This window comes from Triplophysa dalaica, chromosome 10, assembly GCF_015846415.1.
Source record: "Triplophysa dalaica isolate WHDGS20190420 chromosome 10, ASM1584641v1, whole genome shotgun sequence".
In the NCBI taxonomy this organism is placed as follows: Eukaryota; Metazoa; Chordata; class Actinopteri; order Cypriniformes; family Nemacheilidae; genus Triplophysa; species Triplophysa dalaica.
In genome coordinates this window covers 2,285,574-2,308,259 of record NC_079551.1, presented here as the reverse complement: position 1 = coordinate 2,308,259, position 22,686 = coordinate 2,285,574, and the positions used below count along the sequence as shown (strand labels likewise).

At 46.3% G+C, this 22,686-nt stretch overlaps 1 protein-coding gene across 1 annotated transcript in view; it reads right to left on the bottom strand.

Annotated features, from left to right (window-relative positions):
• Window positions 1-22,518, bottom strand: part of LOC130429845 (ribonuclease inhibitor-like) — a 22,920-nt gene extending 402 nt beyond the window's left edge. Inside the window, exons 1-7 of the mRNA XM_056758671.1 lie at window positions 22,433-22,518; window positions 20,864-21,037; window positions 20,605-20,775; window positions 15,617-15,793; window positions 3,882-4,055; window positions 3,623-3,793; window positions 3,245-3,421 (exon numbers count right to left, since the gene is read on the bottom strand). Coding sequence (XP_056614649.1) covers window positions 3,245-3,421; window positions 3,623-3,793; window positions 3,882-4,055; window positions 15,617-15,793; window positions 20,605-20,775; window positions 20,864-21,037; window positions 22,433-22,518 — 1,130 coding nt within the window. The remainder of the gene's footprint in view (window positions 1-3,244; window positions 3,422-3,622; window positions 3,794-3,881; window positions 4,056-15,616; window positions 15,794-20,604; window positions 20,776-20,863; window positions 21,038-22,432) is intronic.
• Window positions 22,519-22,686: the final 168 nt, after the last annotated feature.

Here is a 22,686-nt window from a genome sequence, read left to right as displayed (position 1 = left end):
GATTGACATTGATAACCCTAATCCATTAATAATTGATAATGCACTCGTATTCACATAAAGGCGACATGTTGACAAGTTTTAAGTACGAGCAAACCCACAAGATATAGTACCTCAATGCACTGTAAATGGCGATATTGATCTTTCTGTTTCAAAAATAAACTACCGCAAAAGAATGATAGGTGCCAGTCAAAATGTAATGTGTCATTGCAGTAGTCATTACAAATGTAGTGGAGTAAAGAGTACATATATATGTTCAAAAATGTAGTCAAGTAGAGAGTAAAAGTTGCTAATATCTTTAACACTCAGTACAAGTACAAAGGAGCCAAGAGGATACTTAAGTACAATAACCAAGTACATTTACTCCAATACTTTACACCACTGGTCAGAGTTGATAGGTTCTAAGGAGCGAACCCCATCTGTCATTCTCGACACAACGTCGAGAGACCGACAGAAAGGGAACTGCAAGTAACATTTCATTTAAATTGTGTTCTGCAACCAGTATTGAGCCGTTTATCTGAGAGGTTTTATCAAATTGTGCAAAACTTCAATATTATAACAGTATTCCAATTTAAGATTATATTAAATGTGACTTTTTGTTAATTTGTTTTAACTACAACATGTTAAAGATTGAATCAGAAAATTCATGGGACTGTAGATGAATAATATTTGAACTTTGCATCACATCTTTGAGTTTGATTTTAGGAGCTCTATACTGTCTTGCATTTAATGAAATATATCACAATAAATGGATGAAACGAGCAACAAAATGTTCAGACCTCACATAATGTGCAATAAAATCTTTTTATATGTAAGCAAAGACTAAAATTAACTAAAAAAGTCACTTTTAAAATATCACAATTGCACAAGGAAATCACAGGAAACCAGATTTAAAACTGGTTGTAATGGAGTAGGTGGGACGAGACCGTGAGTCGAGGTCGGTGAGTGAGTGTTAATGCGCTTCAGCTGTGCGCGCACTGGTCTCGTATCAGGGAGGAGATCGGGAGCATAAGAGAACGAGCGACCGGACCATCGAAGGGAGAGGACCAGGCCTGGGTTTAAGTTGTGGTTTGTTATTCACCGGCAGTTGTCCGTGAAGGGCTGCCGGCTGTCTTTTACTCTGTTGTTAATTTGATTAAATGTTTGCCGGTTCCCGCCTCCTTCCTTCCTTTTATTGAATCATATTACATTGGTGCGGAAACCCGGGAGGAAGGAGAGACATGCTGTCTGAGACCCCTCGCTGCTGAGGGGGCATCTCGGTGGTTAACCCCGGTCCGTTAGGGGAAATGGGGGTATGTGGTGAGGAAGGCGTGATGAGAGCCCTGACGCGGGGCATATCTCACGGAGGAGTACGGGAGCATAAAAGGACTAATCGTCAAGACTGCCGGCGAGAGAGAACCGAGCCTGGACATGTGTTATGTTTATACAGTTGTGTTCAAAATTATTCAACCCCCACTGAAATTGATTGTTTTGGTCGGTTTGACATTGATTATGATCATTCAGTCATCCTGCTTACAATTCAATCAAAGAGGCACGTGTAGGTCAATAAATATAACATAACATTTATAATGAAATAACCACAAATGTCTTTTCTGAGCTCACATCATTATCAGTTTTATTCAACCCCCAAGTGACATTCAATCTTAGTACTTAGTACAACATCCTTTTACAGTTATGACAGCTTTTAAACGTGAAGCATAGCTTGACACAAGTGTCTTGCAGCGATCTACAGTATCTTCGACCATTCATCATGGGCAAAAGCCTCCAGTTCAGTCACATTCTTAGGCTTGCACACTGCAACTGCTTTCTTTAAGTCCCACCAGAGGTTCTCAATCGGATTTAAGTCTGGTGGTTGTGATGGCCACTTCAAAATGTTCCAGCTTTTAATCTGCAACTATGCTCTAGTGGACTTGGAGGTATGCTTGGGATCATTGTCCTGTTGAAAGGTCCAACGTCTTCCAAGCCTCAGGTTTGTGACGGACTGCATCACATTGTCATCCAATATCTCCTGGTACTGAAGAGAATTCATGGTACCTTGCACACGCTGAACCTTCCCAGTACCTGCAGAAGCAAAACAGCCCCAAAGCATGATTGACCCCCCGCCATGCTTCACAGTAGGCAAGGTGTCTTCTTTTCTTCGTAGGCCTTGTTCTTCCTCCTCCAAACATAGCGTTGATCCATGGGCCCAAACAGTTCTAATTTTGTTTCATCAGTCCACAGAACACTATCCCAAAACTTCTGTGGTTTGTCCACATGACTTTTGGCATACTGCAGTCGACTCTTCTTATTCTTTGGGGACAGCAAGGGGGTGCGCCTGGGAGTTCTGGCATGGAGGCCTTCATTACGCAGGGTGCGCCGTATTGTCTGAGCAGAAACTTCAGTACCCACATCTGACAAATCTTTTCTCAGTTCCTCAGCAGTCACACGGGGACTTTTCTCCACTCTACGCTTCAGGTAGCGCACAGCAGTCGAAGTCAGCATCTTCTTTCTGCCACGACCAGGTAGCGTTTCAACAGTGCCCTTTGCCTTGAATTTGCGAATGATGCTTCCTATGGTGTCTCTTGGTATGTTTAACATCTTTGCGATCTTCTTATAGCCATTGCCCTTCCTGTGAAGAGTAATCACCTGTTCTCTTGTCTTCCTGGACCATTCTCTTGACCTCACCATGTTTGTAACCACACCAGTAAATGTCTAGAAGGAGCTGAGTATCACAGTCATTTTAAAGCTGCCTAATTGGTGCTTATTAGGCTTTATTCATGCTCCATGAATATCCACAGGTGTTTTCAATACCTGATTGAAAACACTTCATTAAACCTCTGTTCTTGTGGTAGTCTTTAAGGGGTTGAATAATTATGTCAATGAAGAATTCACAAAAGAAACATTTACTACTGTATTATTGATGTTATTTTAGTTGCATATGGTTCTTTAAGAAGTCCTTGTAGGATTTCATTCTGAATACAATTACAAATGTACACTAAATTACGTAAAACCATTTACAGCATTGGGGGTTGAAAAATTTTGAACACAACTGTATTTATGTTCTTGTGGCCGGCAGCCAACCGTGAGGTGGCTGATGGCATTTTACTCAGGTGTTTTTGTTTCATTATTTTTATTAAAGTGATTTAAATGTTCGCCGGTTCCCGCCTACTTCCTTATATTGAACCGTATTACACTGGTGTTATGACCCCCTTACCTAAGTGTGCCATCTGAAAGGAGATCTTTGGTGTATTATTTCAGCACATCTCACCTGACAGTGTTGAGTTTACACTTGTGATCTTCTATTAACTGATAGATGAGTTTGACTCCTGTTTCTCCAGGATCATTTCCTCTGAGATCCAGCTCTATCAGATGTGATTCAGGGTTTGATCTCACAGCTGAACATAAACATTTATAACCTTCTTCTCCAATACGGCACTCGGACACACTAAAGGACACAACAATCACTTTTAAATAGTGTATTTTTTTCTTTTTCTTTGTTCTTTAGATGGAAAACATATCATGCTCATGGGGATAAATTTCAATTTTAAAAAGATTAACTTCACTCCTAAAATTAAAATTACTTAATTTCAAGGTTAACGGTCTTATATGATCATTGTTGTGTAGATGATGTCATAGATGAACTCACTTGAGTATCTGGAGTTGACACTGAGGATTCTTGAGTTGGTCACAGATGTGTTTGAGTCCTGAATCCATCAGTGGACTGTTGCTCAGATTCATCTCCTTCACGAGGGTTTTACAGGAGAGAACAGCAGCTAGAGCTGAACACTGATTCTCTGTCAGCTCACAATCATTCAATCTAAACACAATAACACAACATCATCTCAATAAACATCACCTGTCTGACAGTCTGTACTGTATGAAGTTCTCGTGTATATGATACTCACATGATTTTAGTCACTTTGCTGTGAGAGTCCATCAATAGAGCCGAGAGTTTCTCTCCATCCAGATCTCCCAGTTTATTGTGACTCAGATTGAGTTCTTTCAGCAGTAATGGATTCACATCTAGAGCTTTACAGAGATGATCACAAGCTTCTTCTGCAGCACAACTCTTCAGAAATCTACACACAAAAGATCATGTGTTCATGTTCAGCACTTCACATGTGTAACTGAATGAAATGTCTTCTGTATTAACAGATTCAAGAGGTCTGTTGTGTGTAACACACAGTGTGAGTCTGCTGGATTAAACTCATTCAGAATGAAGATGACTCATTTAACATCAAATCAACTGAACCTAAAAACATGACCCAGAACTGTAATGAATTTGATATAAAGTCCAATATAAACACTGCTTGAGAAATGTCAGAATTTTAAATGTGTGTGCGCGATTAAAATCAGTTCCCTTTCTGTCGGTCTCTCGACGTTGTGTCGAGAACGACAGATGGGGTTCGCCCTTGAGAACCAATCAATTCTGACTACTATAGAAAAGGCCAATGAAATTTGGCGAATGAAATTTGCATGCCGGGCTCCGCCCCCGGATATCCGGTATAAAAGGAAGCCGGCGTGCAGCATTCATTTACCTTTTGTTCTTCAGAGCCTTCGCTCATGACTACGAACTGAACGAATTCAATGAATTCTTCGTCTTCTTCTACTGCCGGATCTACGACGTGTAGCAGCGGATCGTCCCTACCTGCAGCGACCTTCCCCTGGGCGTCTCGGCAGTTCCGAGGGTGTGAGATTTATCTAAAAGTCCTTTTCAGGACTGACTGAGCATTCTCCAGCGCGGCTGTTCTCTTTGGTGCGGAAAGGAATGGATACGATCGCTGCATTAGGTGTGTGGGCGTCCAGCACACTGAAGCAGCGTTCGTTGACACATCTGCCCGCACTGCGGGTAGATTGTCATTCAGAAGTTGCGGTCACGGGTGGCTGTCTTCCTACAGGAACCAGCCACCATTTCGTCTGCTACCAGGGCTGTGACATCTGTAGCTACGGCCCTGATGACCACCCACGTTAGCAGCGTTAGTGATATGGGGAACTCTGCGAACGTAAACCCGCCAGCTAAGTGCTCAAGGGCCGATCGCACCCCAATTCGCTTTTCTGAACGTTCCCCAACCGGCGGTGGCATACCGTCCGGATTCTCACGCACACACATCGAGAACGACATGTCCCGCTGTTCTCTTGGGTGCGGCAGGGGACTGACACGATCGCTGCATTAGGTGTGTGGGCGTCCAGCACACTGAAGCAGCGTTCGTTGACACATCTGCGCGCACTGCGGGCAGATTGTCATTCAGAAGTTGCGGTCACGGGTGGCTGTCTTCCTACGGGAACCAGCCACCATTTCGTCTGCTACCCGGGCGGTGACATCTGTGGCTACGGCCCCGATGACCACCCACGTTAGCAGCGTTAGTGATATGGGGAACTCTGCGAACGTAAACCCGCCAGCTAAGTGCTCACGGGCCGATCGCACCCCGATTCGCTCTTCTGAATGTTCCCCAAACGGCGGTGGCATACCGTCCGGATTCTCACGCACACACATCGGGAACGATGTGTGACGTAGATGAAATGTCGCTCGCAGCATCGGAGGGAGACTGACATCCGACTCTGACGAATCCGAGCTCCACCCCCAGCGGTCGAGTTAGGAGGAAGCAGAAATGTCATCCATGCTAACCCGGGGTTCCGGAGGTGCATGAGGAGCTGTGTAAAACTTGGAGCGCTCCACTCTCGGACCGCTCCAGTGAAAACCAGCTCCACCTCCCTTACTTCCCTCGATGATGGGGCAGCCAAGGACTGCGTCGAGATCCCCCGAGTGGAACGTCAGCCCGCGGTGCACCTGTGCCGCGGACGGCTACCACCTGGGGGGAATCGGCCACGCCTACGGTCCAAAGCACGTAAGACTTCGGCATCACTGGTGTCGAGGGCTTGCGATGCCGCGGACCAGGCTGCCTCCTCTCTCTTCGCAATGGCCATCCTGCAGGTCCGCCAGGCCAAGGCGTTGAGAGAGCCCCACGAGGGTAAGTCCGACCTGGGTATAATGCAGGATCTCCTAAGGCGACTAAGGCGGCGGCACGGGCCCTGGGTCGGACGATGTCCACGGTAGTGGTCCAGGAGAGACACCCCCGGCTATACCTTGTGCAGAAGAGTGATACCAAGGAAGTCCGCTTTCTTGATGCACTCATCTCGCAGGGTGGGTTGTTGGTAAAGACCGTCGAGGACTGCGCTCAGCAGTTTTTGACGGTGAAGCAGACAGTGGCAATTAACCACATTTTTCTCACCGCGACTCGGCCGCCTGAAGGCCTCCGAGATCCCGCGTGACGTCTGCTTCCCTGCAACCCAGGACCCCTTTGACATCGATTCCGGTTCCTGTGCCCCCACAGGTGGCACCCCGGAAGCAGAGGTCGAGGGGGGAAACCTCCACCCCGTCAGCAAACTTCTCACGAGAAGGGACACTGACGGGAAGACTCCAGGGAGAACAACATCGGGCCCGAACCTTCACAGCCACGGCTCTGATCGGTCGGTACGTGACGACTCCTGCCTCGTCACCAAAGCCCTTTTCAGGGCCTGGCGCCCACTTACTCACAGAGTTTTTCGGTCTCCCCGGGTGTACTTGCAGCCGATCCCACACTCCACTGGACTGTGCTCGGCGAACCGACCTCACGCCCTGGCGAGGCGTGAGGTCGTACACATACGACAGTTGTCACCACTCTCAAACCGACAGTGCTACCATTGTCCCGCCAGGCAGGTAAAAAGGCGGAGCCATCCTTCCCTCCGGGGACCCCCCTTGACAGATGGTTAGCTCCGCCAGCCGACGAACCACCCCCTGTGGAAATGATGAAGCAGACTGCCCCCTTGGCCACACTGTCTCGCTGGCTAATGCGGGTGGTCCGGCTTGGTTACTCGATCCAGTTTCCCAGAGACTTCTGGCAAAACAGGCATCGAGTTCGTCCAAAATCAAGACGTTCAGTGGGTCACAACCTGCACTTCATCATTCCCGAGAAAGACGGCGGGTTGCCATAGGTCTGCGTACCCTGAACAAGCACCTTCACGAGTTGCCGTTCAGATGCTCACGCAGAGGCGCATCCTGACATCTATCAGGTGTCAGGATTGGTTTGTGGCAATCGACCTGAAGGACGCTTACTCTAATGTCTCGATCCCCTCGACACTGCCCCGTTCCCATGGTTTGAGTTCGAGGGGTGGACATATCAGTACAAAGTCCTGCCTTTCGGTCTGTCCCTGAACTATCTCGACGACTGGCAAACACTCGTGAGATCTGTTCTGTACACAGAGGGACCTGGTGCTCCGGCATCTAGATCGATTGGGATTTCAGGTCAACCGAGAAAAGAGCAAACTCTCCCCAGTGCAGAGCATCCTCTTTCTCGGTATGGAACCAAACTCTGTCACCATGACGGCACAGCTGTCCGCAGCACTTGCCCAGTCAGTGTTGGAACTGGAGGCTCCTGGGACACAAGGCATCCTCCGCGGGGCTAATACCCCTCGGGCTGATGCACATGAGACCGCTTCAACACTGGCCACAGAGTCAAGTTTCGAGGACAGCGTGGCACACCGGCAGCAGGGGCATGGTGATGACGCCCTGCTGCCGACGCACCCTAACCCCTTGGTCTTCCATGACCTTCCTCCGGGCGGGGGTTCCCCTCGGGCAGGTTACGAGGCACGTCATGGTGACGACGGACGCCTCGCTGCAGGGGTGGGGTGCAGTGTGCAACGGGCACGCAGACGCGGGGCGCTGGACGGGCCCCCGTCTGCGCTGTGCAATTGCCTAGAGTGGTGTACGCTCACGGTAACTAACACAACTTGCCCGACGCCTCCTCCTGTGGAGTTAGCAGGTGATCCGCTCCCTGCGGGCCACACACATCCCAGGCAGACTGAACCAGACAGCCGACACGCTCTCTCGTCAGTATACGCCTTGCGGAGAGTGACGACTCCACCCCCGGTCCAGCTCATTTTGGGTGTTGTTCGGACAGGCACAGATAGACCTCTTTGCCTCCCATGACACCACCCATTGTCTGCCTTCGTACTCCCTGACCGAGGCCCCCCTCGGCACGGATGCCCTGGCGCACAGCTGATCACGGGATGGGCGGAAGCACACCTTCCCCCCCCAGGAGCCTCCTTGCACAAACACTGTGCAAGGTCAGGGAAGAGGAGCACCAAGTGTATTGGTTACACCACACTTGTCTAACCGCACTTGGCTTCAGAGTTGATGCTCTGAACAGCGACTCCCCCTGAACCATTCCCCTGAGAGAGGACCTGCTCTCTCAGGGGAAGGACACGTTCTGGCATCCCAGATCAGACCTCTGGAACACCCATGTCTGGTCTCTAGACAGGACGAGAAAATCCTGAGATGGCTGCTCCCCCTCTATGGCTGAGACCATCACCCAGGCTAGGGCCCCATCCACTAGGCGGTCACACGCCTCTAGACGCCGCCTCTTCTCGTCCTGGTGTCTCTCTCTCTCAACGAGAAAAGACCCACTGAGGTGCTTGATCAGGATTGTGTTCCCCTTCTCACGAGACTGGAGACTAACATCTCCCCTCCAAACTGAAGTGTATGTAGTCGCTATCGCCACTCATCACGACTCAGTTGATGGAAAGTTTCTAGGGCAACCCGACCTGATCACCAGGTTCCTAACGGGCGCGAGAGGGCGGAATCCGCCTCATCTCCGCTCCATACCCTCTTGAGAGCCCCTCAGAGGTTCCGATCTTCCTCTCCTGAGTAAGACAGCCCTCCTGTTGGTGCTCGCTTCCGTCAAGAGGGAAGGGGACCTCCAAGCATTCTCTGTGTCCCCGGATTGCCTTAAATTCGGCCCTGGTAATTCTCACGTTATCTTGAGACCCAGGCCCGGATACGTGCCCAAAGTTCCCACTTCTCCCTTCGGGGACCAAGTGGTGGACTTGCAGGCGCTCCCCACTGGGGAGGAAGACCCAACCCCATCCGTGTTGTGTCCTGGACCGCACCCAGAGCTTCAGTAGCTCTGACAAGCTCCTAGTTTGTGTTGGAGGACAGCAGAAGGGGAAGGCTGTATCCAAGCAGAGTCTGGCGCACTGGGTCGTGAATGCCGTTACGACGGCATTTCGATCTCAGAATCTCCCATGCCCATTGGCAGTGAGGGCTCACTCCACCGGAGTTTAGCCACCTCCTGGGCACTGGCAGAAGTACCTCTCTAGCAGACATCTGTAGAGCTACGGGTTGGGCTACGCCCAAACACCTTCGCAAGGGTTAACAACCTTCGCGTAAACCCGGTGTCAGCCCACGTCCTGCGTGGCGACATGTAGGACTGGCATCCAGGGGGCGTATGCCTGCGAAAGCACCTTCCCACCCTCCTAGAGGTTGGGTCAGTGTGCTATCTACCCTTTTCTTCTTACCTCAACACATGGCTAAGAAAATTGGTACCTCACCAACCTTCCTTCTTACCCAGACACTGGTTAAGAACAGGCATTCCATCCATCACTAAGCAAGCACCTCCTGGGGGTTGGCTGGGCAGAGCAGCCTTCCCCCTTAGGCCGGGAAACCTTATGACCTATCACAGATAGTTCTAACCGGACCTGTGCTATCGGACGCAGTAACACCCCCACCGTGGGCTGTTCCGTCTGTTATACCCTCATGACAATGGTTCCCACACATGGTAACCCATGAGCTTCCCCAGGTGGACCTCCACCTCGCGGTACTACCCAGTCCGCCCGTTCCATGCGTTCTCCTCCAAGGACGAGACCATATCATATCTCCACCATATTCCTCCCCACGGGTAGGAGGTGGCCTCTGCAGCGCTTCTCTGATTAAGAGTTGCTCTTTTCACGGTGTAATCCTGAGCCGGACGGCCTCTCGCCTGTAGAGAGCTAAGGCCCCGTCCGTGAAAGGTTACCGGTCAGGGCTGTACCCATCTTTCTCCCAGAAAGCTCTGGAACCCCCTGACCACCACACTGGAAGGTTACAAGTTTCACGAAAGCGTCGAGCTGACACGCCCAGGCTTGTTACCGTCGCTTCGCTGAGATTGTGACGCGATACAGCGTTTGTGGCGTTTTCCATAGATAACCCCAGCTGTCGTTCTCGACACAACGTCGAGAGACCGACAGAAAGGGAACATCTTGGTTACGTATGTAACCTCAGTTCCCTGATGGAGGGAACGAGACGTTGTGTCCCTTATGCCACAAACACGTATCGTATTCTGCTGCAGTCGTGAGAGGATCTCAGGCTCTTCAGAACAAGAGGTAAATGAATGCTGCACGCCGGCTTCCTTTTATACCGGATATCCGGGGGCGGAGCCCGGCATGCAAATTTCATTCGCCAAATTTCATTGGCCTTTTCTATAGTAGTCAGAGTTGATTGGTTCTCAAGGGCGAACCCCATCTGTCGTTCTCGACACAACGTCTCGTTCCCTCCATCAGGGAACTGAGGTTACATACGTAACCAAGACGTTTTCATGACTTGTCATAGTTTAAAACAATTGAACTAGAGTTTTTGATTCGTAAGGGAGAATATTTTTCAAAGCTTATGCGTTATCTTGCAAAAGATTCTGTGATTTCAGACCAACATGTCATGTTTAATGTTGTGATAGTAGAGTTTTAGACTTGCTCTGCACAATAAAACTGGAGCAGGATGTATAGTCGCAGATTTCCTTACCGATAATACGTGAGCTAAACGTTGTTATAACTCAAAAAACACAACAACGAACTAACAACCTAGTCTTCCTCACGAGTCTTATAATATAAACTGATCTCTATATGAGCTAGCGACAAGGACACATCCGAAGGGACCGTCTGAAAAGTGACTAAACTCCAAGAGAACACAAAAGCTTTGAAAATACATTTATCAACCCTCTCATTTTTACCAAAATCATTTTGTTTATGGGGCATGGTGAATGTAATATTTGATGTTCTGCAGCAAAACGTCTCAGTTACGTCTGTAACCTTCATTTCCTGATGGACGTTGTGTTGAGATACAGACTGGGGTTTGATTCTGAGAACCTATCATCTCCGAGATAAAACTAAAGCGCCAATGGGGATTGGCCAATGGCACGCCCATGCCAGTCTCCGCCCCGTACATACGGGTATAAAAGGAAGACGCCGGTCATTCATCTCCCTTTGTGCTGGGGAACCTGAGAGGTGCTCCTTGCAGCGGATCGGCAAAGCGTTGTGGCACGAAGACACAAGTCTCGTTCAATCCGTCAGGGAATGAAGGTTACATTCGTAACCGAGACGTTCCCCTTCGGTCGTTCTCTCAACGTTGTGTTGAAATACAGACTGGGGACCTTTCTCTACACACCACAACGCTGAGCCGTATTACGACCGCGAGCTGAGCGACACTGACTAGGCTAGCGAGTCACAAGTGAGTGGTGCAGCGAGATGTAACCTTTCAGTGAATAGAAGTGGACATAATGCAAAGCCTGTATTGACAGTCATCACGGACAGGGCGTTCGCCTTGTAAGTGATGCACCGTCCCTAGCCTTCGCACTGGGAAAGAAATCTGCTCTCCTCTTGGAGAGTGTGTTATGGAGACCACATCCTACCGTACGGAAGGTAACATGTGGAATACTGACATGGTCTCCCGAAGGAGATCACATGCGAAAAATTGCCGGCCTTAGGGGGCCAGCCCAGGTGGGTGTGCCACCGGAGGGGAGGTCACAGATTCGCCAACAGGGGATCAACATACAGGACTACCCAACGGGGGAGTCACCATGTATGTGGTAATAGTTGTGGCAATGGGGGCGTGGTTTAGTGATGTCTGCACCGGACCTGGGAGAGACACGGGAAAAACGGTGAACAAATGGGTCGATTGCAGACTAAGTTCACCTGCGTCTTGTTTCAGTGATTGGCGAGGAGACTACTTAAAGGCTGGCAGACTCAGAGGAGAGTGAGAGAGAGACATGGACTGAAAGAGACGGGAACGAACGGAATCGCTGAAATCCGTAAGTGAAACCCCTAAGTGAAACCCGAGGAATGCTGACCAGAACCCTCTGTTGTTTTGATGATAGAAAGTGTGCAGTGGCGCTACGTTTTTGTTAGAGTCTAAAATAAAGTGACTCTGTCTCTCAGTCTACGCCGACCCCGCCTCCTTCCTTCCTTACACTCACGAACCTTCTCTACACTGGTGCCGAAACCCGGGAAGGAAGGACCAGTGCCGCCGCCATGTCCCTCGCCGGTCTTCACAGCGAGCACCATCAAGCGCTGCTGGGCCTTCGTGAAGACCAGGAACGGCGTTTCCAAACCCTTGTCCAGGCGCAGCAAGAAGACCGCGAGACGTTCCGGGGCTGGCTGGACCAGGAAGTCACCAACAGGGGACTATCAGCCAGCTCACCAGCGGCAAGTCTGTCGCTGCACAAAATGGGCCCTCAGGACGACCCGGAGGCGTTTTTGGAACTTTTTGAGAGGCCGAGGGATGTTTGGTCAGCCCGCCTGATCCCCCTGCTGACGGGGGAGGCACAGCTGGCCGCCCATCAGTTGCCAGTCCCGAATCTCCTGATGTACGCAGACCTCAAGAAAGCCATCCTCCAGCGGGTCGGCCTGAGCCCCGAGCAACAGTGGCAGCGATTCCGGTCCCTGGACCTGGGGGAAGCTGGCCAACCCTTCGCCCTGGCCCAGCAGCTCCGAGACGCCTGCTGCAAGTGGCTGATGGTCGACGGAGGAGACGTCAAGAAGATCCTTGACCGGGTGACACTGGAACAGTTCGAGGCACGGCTTCCGCCGAAGACCACCTAGTGGGTCCAGTGCCACCGGCCGGCATCGCTGACGGAGGCCATCCAGCTGGCTGAGGACCAGATGGTGGCGTGCCCTGGGGTCGGCGTACCCCGAACATCTCTCTCTCTCCCACCTATTGTTTCTCCCCCTCTCTCTCCACGACCTTTACCCCTTCCCAGGTCTCCGGCGTCCTTCGGCCCCAAACCCGCTCCAAGGACCAGAGACGCAGGGGGAAATGGGCGACAGTTCTTCCGGGGACCCGGCCGTTACAACCAGCCTGCGGCCTCTCCTCCACAACAAGCCTCTCCTCGCCAATCCTTCAGCCAATTTCCTGCCGCTAGGGCGGTGGAAAGGTCTGGGCCGACCTGTTGGCGGTGCGGGGAGCCGGGTCACACGATCGGCCGGCCTGTATCAAATACCTGTGAGTATTAAGGGGATTACATATCAGGCCTTGGTGGATTCGGGTTGTAACCAAACCTCCATCCACCAGTGCCTGATTCGGTCCGTGGAAAAAGAAAAAGAGCCGCATGGTTAAGGTACGGTGTGTACACGGGGACGTGGTAAACTATCCTCTAGTGGCGATGCCCATACAATTTAGGGGTCAAAAACAGAGTAGAGGTGGCGGTTAATCCTCATCTCAAACATTCGCTAATTTTGGGGACGAATTGGCCGATGTTTTCTGTATTATTGGGGAAATTGTGTGCGGATGTTTCCTCGGAAAGTCGATGGCGACGGAAGGCTGCGATTGTGCAGGCGGGGGAAGCTGAACCGGAACCTCGGGCGACTGACCCAGGGGTACGGAGTGCTGTGGAGAGACAACATCTCTCTCGGTGCGATGACTTTCCCCTGGAGCAGTCTCACGATGACTCGCTCAAAAATGCGTTTGACCAGGTTCGTACCATCGACGGACAGCGTCTCAACCCTGCACACCCGCTGGTCTATCCGTATTTTGCCATTTAAAAGACAGGTTGTATCGAGTGACCCGAGACACTCAATCAAATGATACAACACAGTTAGTTGTCCCAAAGAGCCGCCGGGAAATGCTTTTCTAGACGGCTCACCGTAATCCAATGGCTGGTCACTTAGGACAAACGGCAACATTAAACCGCCTAATGGCCCGCTTCTTTTGTATGAAGAATGCTGGAGGTCCCTACCATCAAGAGCCATCAAGAGCGGCCTTCATCGTAATAAGGACGAGAGGCGTCTCCGAGGGGCTCACAGGCCCCAAGGCTATGTAGGACCTTCACGGTCCTAAGAGGGGACGGAACGCGGCTGGTCTTCTCGTATGGCTCTCAGCATAGGCGATCGCATTTTTTCACTCCCTTTCCCTTATTTTCCCTGCTTTTGTCTCGTGTCTCGTGTCTCGTCTCGTCTCAGATGCCGGTGTGCCGCCATCCCAGGAACCTGACTCTGAGGCCAGTGCTGAAGTGGCTGTACGTGCATCAACTCAAGCGGGTTACCCGTCAAGGTTGCCACGTGCCCAGGAGCCTCTGAAAGTGATCAGCAGGACCCGGAGTCCGGCTGACCAGATTCATCCAGTTCAGCACTGAATGCAGAAACTCGTTGGTGAGCATGCTGCATAAGGGCAGAGTCTAGTTCCACACCGAGATAAGAGGAGCTCCCGTTCTTTTGGGGAGAGCTTGCTCTTTCCCAGTTAACCCGTAGGGCAGAAGGTCTAGGTGCCTAAGCACAAGGTCCCCGTTACCGTAAGCGGAGACAGGGAACAACCTAGTACTGATACGTTCTACCTTCAACACGACGTGTCGCGGAAGGAAGGAGATGTAAGAGTAAGCGTTCTACAGGTCGACTGCCACAACCAATCTTGGAGAATGCGGAAGGCAGCGATATCACTGGGGGGAAGCCCGGAGAGAGAGTGTGCTCTCCATCCCCATGGCTCTCCTGTCAGGACCGCTCTGAGGAGGTTAACCAACAGGGTAGAGGCCTCATCCTGCAAGGCTCTGCATCTCTGATGGGTCATCCTTGGAGGGCCCAGCATCAGAGGCACCACCGCAGGGAGGCGGGGCTGATGGAGGGCAGGCTGTGCTCAGGACCTCAGCAATCCATAGATGGTCGGGTCACGGAACAGTCTGCTTCTTCACCATAGAGAATCTCCACAGTGTCACCATACAGCCCTGTTTGTGCGGTGCTCTAGAAGGCAGACCTTGATCGGGGACGAGCCAGGTGAGCGTACCATGGCGTGGATGACCCGCGAGCCGAAGATGGCGAAGTGACAATCCACGGGAACCCCCGATCACCCCAGCCGTTCGCTGAAGCGTTGAACCTAAGCGAAGCATCGGTCATCAGGGAACAGAGGTTGTTGCGGCAAGATTCCAGAGAACATTGCCGCTGTGAGCGCTAAACCTGAGGACAAACCGTGCCACTGCATGCTGGAACCCCAACGTGCAGTACAGGGGTCGTTCCCGTCAGACTCGAAGATGGGTCTGTCATACCCAAGATTACAGCTGAAACATCTCATCATCTCACCGTTTCCGGTGCGTGGTGTAGGAACAAGACGGTGGGACCGTCTTTTGGGTCAGACGAGTAAGGTCAAGTGGTCCGACGAGGCGAGGTGTGAATAATCTGCCAGCAAGTGGCTGACGAAAAACATTAACATCCTCACATCACCTCGCCCCTCTCCGCAGCTTACAGCAGTGCCGTAGCCACTGCCGTCAGGGAACCGGAAGCAGCGAGTTGGCTGCATCATAAGTCCAGCAGAAACTCGAAGAGATAAACTCGACATCATACGCCGAGAAGGTTTCGAAGAAAGGATGATGAATGTCCGGCATCTTCCTTTTATACCTGTATGTACAGGGCGGAGAGTGGCGTGAGCGGGCCATTGGCCAATCCCAATTGGCGTTTTAGTTTTATCTCGGAGATGATAGGTTCTCAGTATCAAACCCCAGTCTGTCTCTCAACACAACGTCGAGAGACCGACTGAAGGGGAACTTTTATTTTCTTCATTATTTCACTGCATTTAAAATTTTGTAATATTTATCACCTGACAGTGTTGAGCTCACAGTTGTGATCGTGTAGTAACTGATAGATGAGTTTGACTCCTGTTTCTCCAGGATCATTTCCTCTGAGATCCAGCTCTATCAGATGTGATTCAGGGTTTGATCTCACAGCTGAATATAAACATTTATAACCTTCTTCTCCAATACTGCACTCTGACACACTAGAGAACAAAATCATGATTATAAATAAAATATTAAATCTAAAAAAGGCACATATATGAGTGATTTAAATATTTAATTTCACTAAAGTGAAAAATGAATGTAAATACATACTTGAGTGTCTTAAGTCTGCATTGTGAGTTTCTCAACAGATCAGAGATCTTCAATATTCCTGAATCTTCTAGTTTATTTTTACTCAGACTGTAGAAAGAACACAAAGTTAAAGTTTCATCTAAACATTTATCAGATGAAATCAATTTAACATCTGACGCTGTGATTCTGAACAGTTGAAATATAAACTCATAATAAAGATCAAGTCCTCACATGAGTGTGTTGATGTGACAGTGTTTGTCCTTCAGTAGATCACAGATCTGATTCACTCTTGACTCGTCTAGTTTATGATCACTCAGATTCACTTCTCTCTGCAGTAAAGGATTTATACCAAGAGTTTCTGTCAGATACTCAAAGGCTTTCACTGCAGAAGAGCTGCTCAAGAACCTGCAGAAAACAAGAATTTTAAATTAAATCAGTTTATTTATTTTACTATCACAGCATTATATTGCAATAATGAAGATTCAAATCTTAAAATCATACTTGGTTGTTCATCCTCACCTGACAGTGTTGAGTTTACACTTGTGATCTTGTATTAACTGATCGATGAGTTTGACTCCTGTTTCTCCAGGATCATTTCCTCTGAGATCCAGCTCTATCAGATGTGATTCAGGGTTTGATCTCACAGCTGAATATAAACATTTATAACCTTCTTCTCCAATACTGCACTCCGACACACTAGAGAACAAAATCATGATTATAAATATAATTTTAAATCTAAAAAAGGCACATATACGAGTGATTTAAACATGATTTTTATTTCACTGAATGAAATGAACATGAATGTAAATACATACTCTAGTTTGTGTAGTCTGCACTGTGAGTTTCTCAACAGATCAGAGATCTTCATCATTCCTGAATCTTCTAGTTTATTTTTACTCAGACTGTAGAAAGAACACGAAGTTAAAGTTTCATCTAAACATTTATCAGATTATATCAATGTCACATCTGATGCTGTGATTCTGAACAGGTTGAAATATAAACTCATAATAAAGATCAAGTCCTCACATGAGTGTGTTGATGTGACAGTGTTTGTCCTTCAGTAGATCACAGATCTGATTCACTCTTGACTCGTCTAGTTTATGATCACTCAGATTCACTTCTCTCTGGAGTAAAGGATTTATATCAAGAGTTTCTGTCAGATACTCAAAGGCTTTCACTGCAGAAGAACTGCTCAAGAACCTGAAGAAAACAAGAATATAAATTAAATCAGTTTATTTATTTTACTGTCACAACATTATATTACAATAATGAGATTAAAATCTTAAAATCATACTTTGTTCTTAAAACTCACCAGACAGTGTGGAGTTTACACTTGTGATCTTGTATTAGCTCATAGATGAGTTTGACTCCTGTTTCTCCAGGATCATTTCCTCTGAGATCCAGCTCTATCAGATGTGATTCAGGGTTTGATCTCACAGCTGAACATAAACATTTATAACCTTCTTCTCCAATACGGCACTCGGACACACTAGAGGACACAGCAAACACTTTTATATTAGCATAAACTTTTTTTTGTAAATGATTCTTTGAAAATATCTTCATGCCCATGGGGTTAAAATTCTATTCCATTTCTACCGCTTATCCGAACTATCTCGGGTCACGCGGAGCCTGCACCTATCTCAGGAGTCATCGGGCATCAAGGCAGGATACACCCTGGATGGAGTGCCAACCCATCGCAGGGCACACACACTCACTCATTCACTCACGCACTCACACCCTACGGACAATTTTTTTCCAGAGATGCCAATCAACCTACCATGCATGTCTTTGGACCAGGGGAGGAAACCGGAGTACCCGGAGGAAACCCCCGAGGCACGGGGAGAACATGCAAACTCTACACACACAAGTCGGAAGCGGGAATCGTTGGCAACGAATTTCATAATCGATTTGTTGTGTCGCGCGACACGGAGACGTGTGATCATAAAAAAAAAACTTTATTCGAGTGTGGAGCTTGATGAGGAGGAAGGCAGTTCAACAGCAGGTTTAGTCACTACAGAATCCTACTTTTGTTCCTTTTTGAAGTGAGGAACGTGATGTCCCTGGTGTGGGTGTTTACTCGTTATCCAGCTTGACAAGCGTGACAAGTTAGCGTTAGCTCGTTAATAACAGTATAAAGCAGGGGTGGTATAGTTACTTCGCACTTTGCATTGCAAGACTAAAGACACGTTTTTATTCACTCGACTTGTTTTGACCATTAATTTATCAATCTGTTGTCATGTATAGCTACACTGCAAAAAAAGCTTTTCTTACTTAGTAATTTTTTCTCGTTTCCAGTCCAAATATCTAAAAAATCTTAAATCAAGATTACTGGACAAGAAAAATGGCCTGAGAAAATTAAGTGATGCTTAAAACTTCTGTTTGAGATTATATCTCATTAAGATCATTTTCGTACCCCATTGGCAGATAATTTTGCTTGTTTTAAGCAAACAATCACTTAATTTTTAGGTGTTTTTTTCAGAAAACAAGACATAATTTCTATTGCTATTTCATGTGTCTAGTAAATGTATCCTGATCTGAGATTTTTTGATATTTGCACTGACAACAGGACAAAACTACTAAGTTAGAAAAGCAATGTTTGCAGTGTATATTCTGTGCTTTGTCCCATATAGGTTATTATTGACAAATATATTTGTGTGTGTTTTACTTTTTAATTTAATTTTAAAGTTATTTTATAGCACTTGGTCATCTTAAGCTGTATTTAAATGTGGTGTATAAATGAACTTTGCAGTTACTACAATGATGGTAACAATTTAATGACTAAGCTTGTGTGTGTGTCAGTGTGAGAGTTTGTGCGTCTGCAAAAGTGTGTGCATCTGCAAGTGTGTGCATCTGCAGTGTAGAGAACAAGTTCTGACATTCAAACAAATCCTGTTAAATTTTCTGATTTGCATTGTTCTTTATTTTTATAAATTATTTATTGTTTTGGCAGCTCAGGTGGCAGTTTATTAAAAAAAAATGTCTATATATTTGGCGGATGTAAAGCAAACATGTGTATGTTTTTGTGTTAGTTCATTTTTATTTTATTTTATCATTATTATAACAGCTCAGGGATGTCCAAGGACCAACATTTTTGTGCACTTTCTTTCTCTATTTTAGTTCTGTTTTTTAAAAAAAGGGTCGGAAATTAATGTTTTTCTTGGTTTTTATCCGATTCATCGATTAATCGAAAAAATAATCAACAGATTATTTGATTATTAAAATAATCGTTAGTTGCAGCCCTAGTCTTATTATCATTGTTGTGTGTCAAAGATTTGAGGCAAAGAACCCAGATGCAGGCAGCGGCAGTGAAGGTTAACAGAAACGTTTATTATCACACAAAACACAAGACAAAAACCCACAAGGGGGTAAAACAGGAACATAGACTAATACACTAAACTGACAGGGACTAAATTAAACAATCGAAAAACAAAAAAAACTAACACTAAACTAGACGTACTTGACTTCACAGAAAACAACGACAGGATTACAAGCATGGCAGGATATACCCTAAATGATCCTGGACAAGATGCAGGGCAACCTAAAACATGTGACAAGGTGTTTGTGAAAGTATAGTTCCTAACTCATCATTTCATTTACAATAGTCGGTTATATTATTAGAATGCATATTAAGTTTTGGCACCGTTTAGAACTAGGCAACGAGTAATAGAAATAGGAGGAATGCAGATAATGCTGATCCTTGTCTCTATGGGTTGATGATTTGTCGAATTGTTTGTAATGTATTGGGGCTTCCGTAGGGAGATCGTGATTCACGCTTCTCTTCCTCAGTCAATACAGACGAGTGAAGGTGAGAACTGCGTGTGTCTGTTTCTTCAACCTTCTCCCGTTATGTTCCCCTTTTTTAAGGTAATTACCAATCACGAAGCAACGTAAATGTTAACACATGTTGATAGTACATTTCATTATGTTACTGTGGCTCTATATGAGTTAAAGCGACGCTTTGCATATGTTAACTATATTGTTTAAAGATTTTTGTGCTAACTGAGAAGATGTGTGAGTGTGACGTTATGCTAGCAGCCGGAGACCTCGTGGCTCCGTCGTGTCTGAGTCCCGCCATATACAAGTGTTTATTTGGTCGTTGGTGTTTAAGCTAGCTACTGCTAAGTTCACATGTTTTTGGTTGTGAGGGTTGTGTATTTATTATCATAAGGGTGAGTTTGTGTCATGCTGAGACAATGAATACTGTTAAAAGTATAGTTCATTTTAGTGTTACATGAGAACTCATTTAAAATAGTATTAAGATGTCATTTAATGGCTTTGTTGAAAAATAATTCACATTTCACATGCTAATTGAGTTACAAAAGGTAATTTAGAATGCATTAAGAAGGTGTTTGTGACTGTGGTACTGAATATGTGTGCACAAATATTGAAATGTATGTTTTCTTGTATACGTAAGGGTACAACACACACACAGTACATACAATGACCTAGTAAAGGACAATGAAACATGAGGAGTATATAAAGGGGAGGAAATCAACCAAAACAGATGCGGGGCATGAACTAATTAACACAGTAAAAACGAAACGAAGGGCGGGAAACGTAGACGAGACTCGCGGAGAGTATTGAAGGCCACGAGGCCAAAACGTCTCTTCCCACATAAAACAGGGAGTCCTGTTCTGGTTCTGCCTCAAGACCAAGAATTAGTCGTCAAGAGAATGCAGAATCATGACAGTTGTGTAAATGATGTCATAGATGAACTCACTTGAGTATCTGGAGTTGACACTGAGGATTCTTGAGTTGGTCACAGATGTGTTTGAGTCCTGAATCCATCAGTGGACTGTTGCTCAGATTCATCTCCTTCACGAGGGTTTTACAGGAGAGAACAGCAGCTAGAGCTGAACACTGATTCTCTGTCAGCTCACAATCATTCAATCTAAACACAATAACACAACATCATCTCAATAAACATCACCTGTCTGACAGTCTGTACTGTATGAAGTTCTCGTGTATATGATACTCACATGATTTTAGTCACTTTGCTGTGAGAGTCCATCAATAGAGCCGAGAGTTTCTCTCCATCCAGATCTCCCAGTTTATTGTGACTCAGATTGAGTTCTTTCAGCAGTAATGGATTCACATCTAGAGCTTTACAGAGATGATCACAAGCTTCTTCTGCAGCACAACTCTTCAGAAATCTACACACAAAAGATCATGTGTTCATGTTCAGCACTTCACATGTGTAACTGAATGAAATGTCTTCTGTATTAACAGGTTCAAGAGGTCTGTTGTGTGTAACACACAGTGTGAGTCTGCTGGATTACACACATTTTGTCAGGTTAGTTTCTTATGTTCTACTAAAATCTGACTTTTAATATTTTAAACACAACTGTACTAGTTCATAGAAATGTGTACATTCATGTAAACCGAGCGCCCTAAGGGACATGGTGGTGTAAAAATATGGAGGGAAGAGAAAAATATTTTCAAAGCGTTTGACTTGTCTTTCAAAACTCAAAACGTTTCCCGAGAAACATTGCATTCCCTCACAAAAATGTTGTGTTCTCTTGCAAAAACAACTCTCGTGTTTTTATTACATTGTCTTTTATGGGGCTGCGCAATTGTAATATTGGATGTTCTGGAGCAAACTTTTCTTCTTCTTCTTTTCTCTGATCTATGTTCTGTAGTGTGATATATCAGACTTTATATTTATATATGATTTGAAAGCTTTTATCACCTGACAGTGTTGAGTTTACACTTGTGATCTTGTATTAACTGATAGATGAGTTTGACTCCTGTTTCTCCAGGATCATTTCCTCTGAGATCCAGCTCTATCAGATGTGATTCAGGGTTTGATCTCACAGCTGAATATAAACATTTATAACCTTCTTCTCCAATACTGCACTCAGACAGACTAGAGAACAGAAAAAGTTAGTCAATGTCTCAACACAATATAAACAACTAATAGCATAATGTATTTCTTTCTAAAGGAATTGAATCAGAACTTCTGCTTATGAAAAAGCTTTCCTGTGGTTCAGTGGTTAGAGCTTGACGTTAAAAATACAAAGTCACAGGTTCGATCATTGGGATTACAATACCCATACCATACCCACAGACAAATATAAAGTATAATGCAATGTAAGTCTTTACATAAATGCCTTTGCCAAATGCATAAATGTAATTCTGTTTAATTTAAAAATAAATGAAGCTATTAGCTATTAGCCACAAGTTACAAATACATTAACACCCTAATTATTTTGTAACCTTGCTCAGATAGCACAATCCATCTGGCTTATGTCTATTTGACGTCTGCATTCCCATCTGTAAGACATCTGCAATACATAGTTTGCTCATCTGCAATACATCTCGGAGATGTCAGAACATCTGTAATACGTCTGCTAAAGATCTGAAGATCTGCTGCGTGAATACATCTGCTAAACATCTCAGAAAGAGCTGATTGACGTCCATTCTAAATCATACACATCTTTCAGACATCTTCTAGATGTCTATATGACATCTGACAGCAGACATCTCTGAGATGTATTGCAGATGAGAAAACTATGTATTGCAGATGTCTTGCAGATGTAAATGCAGACGTCAAATAGCCGTAAGCCAGATGGATGTGATCAGGGTGGTGGAAGTATTTTCCAAAGATGCAGATCAGAGCCCAACCATGTTTCATGTTTGTTTTTCAATATTATTTTCTGTTTACATTTAACTTTTTCCCAGAGACGAGGATTAGTTTAAACCATGTGTAAATCTTAATAAAATCAACACATCTGAGACAGAAAAACAGCACTGCTTTAATCTGCCTTTTACTCTATGCTTTTGGAAATCAAACAATTCTGAT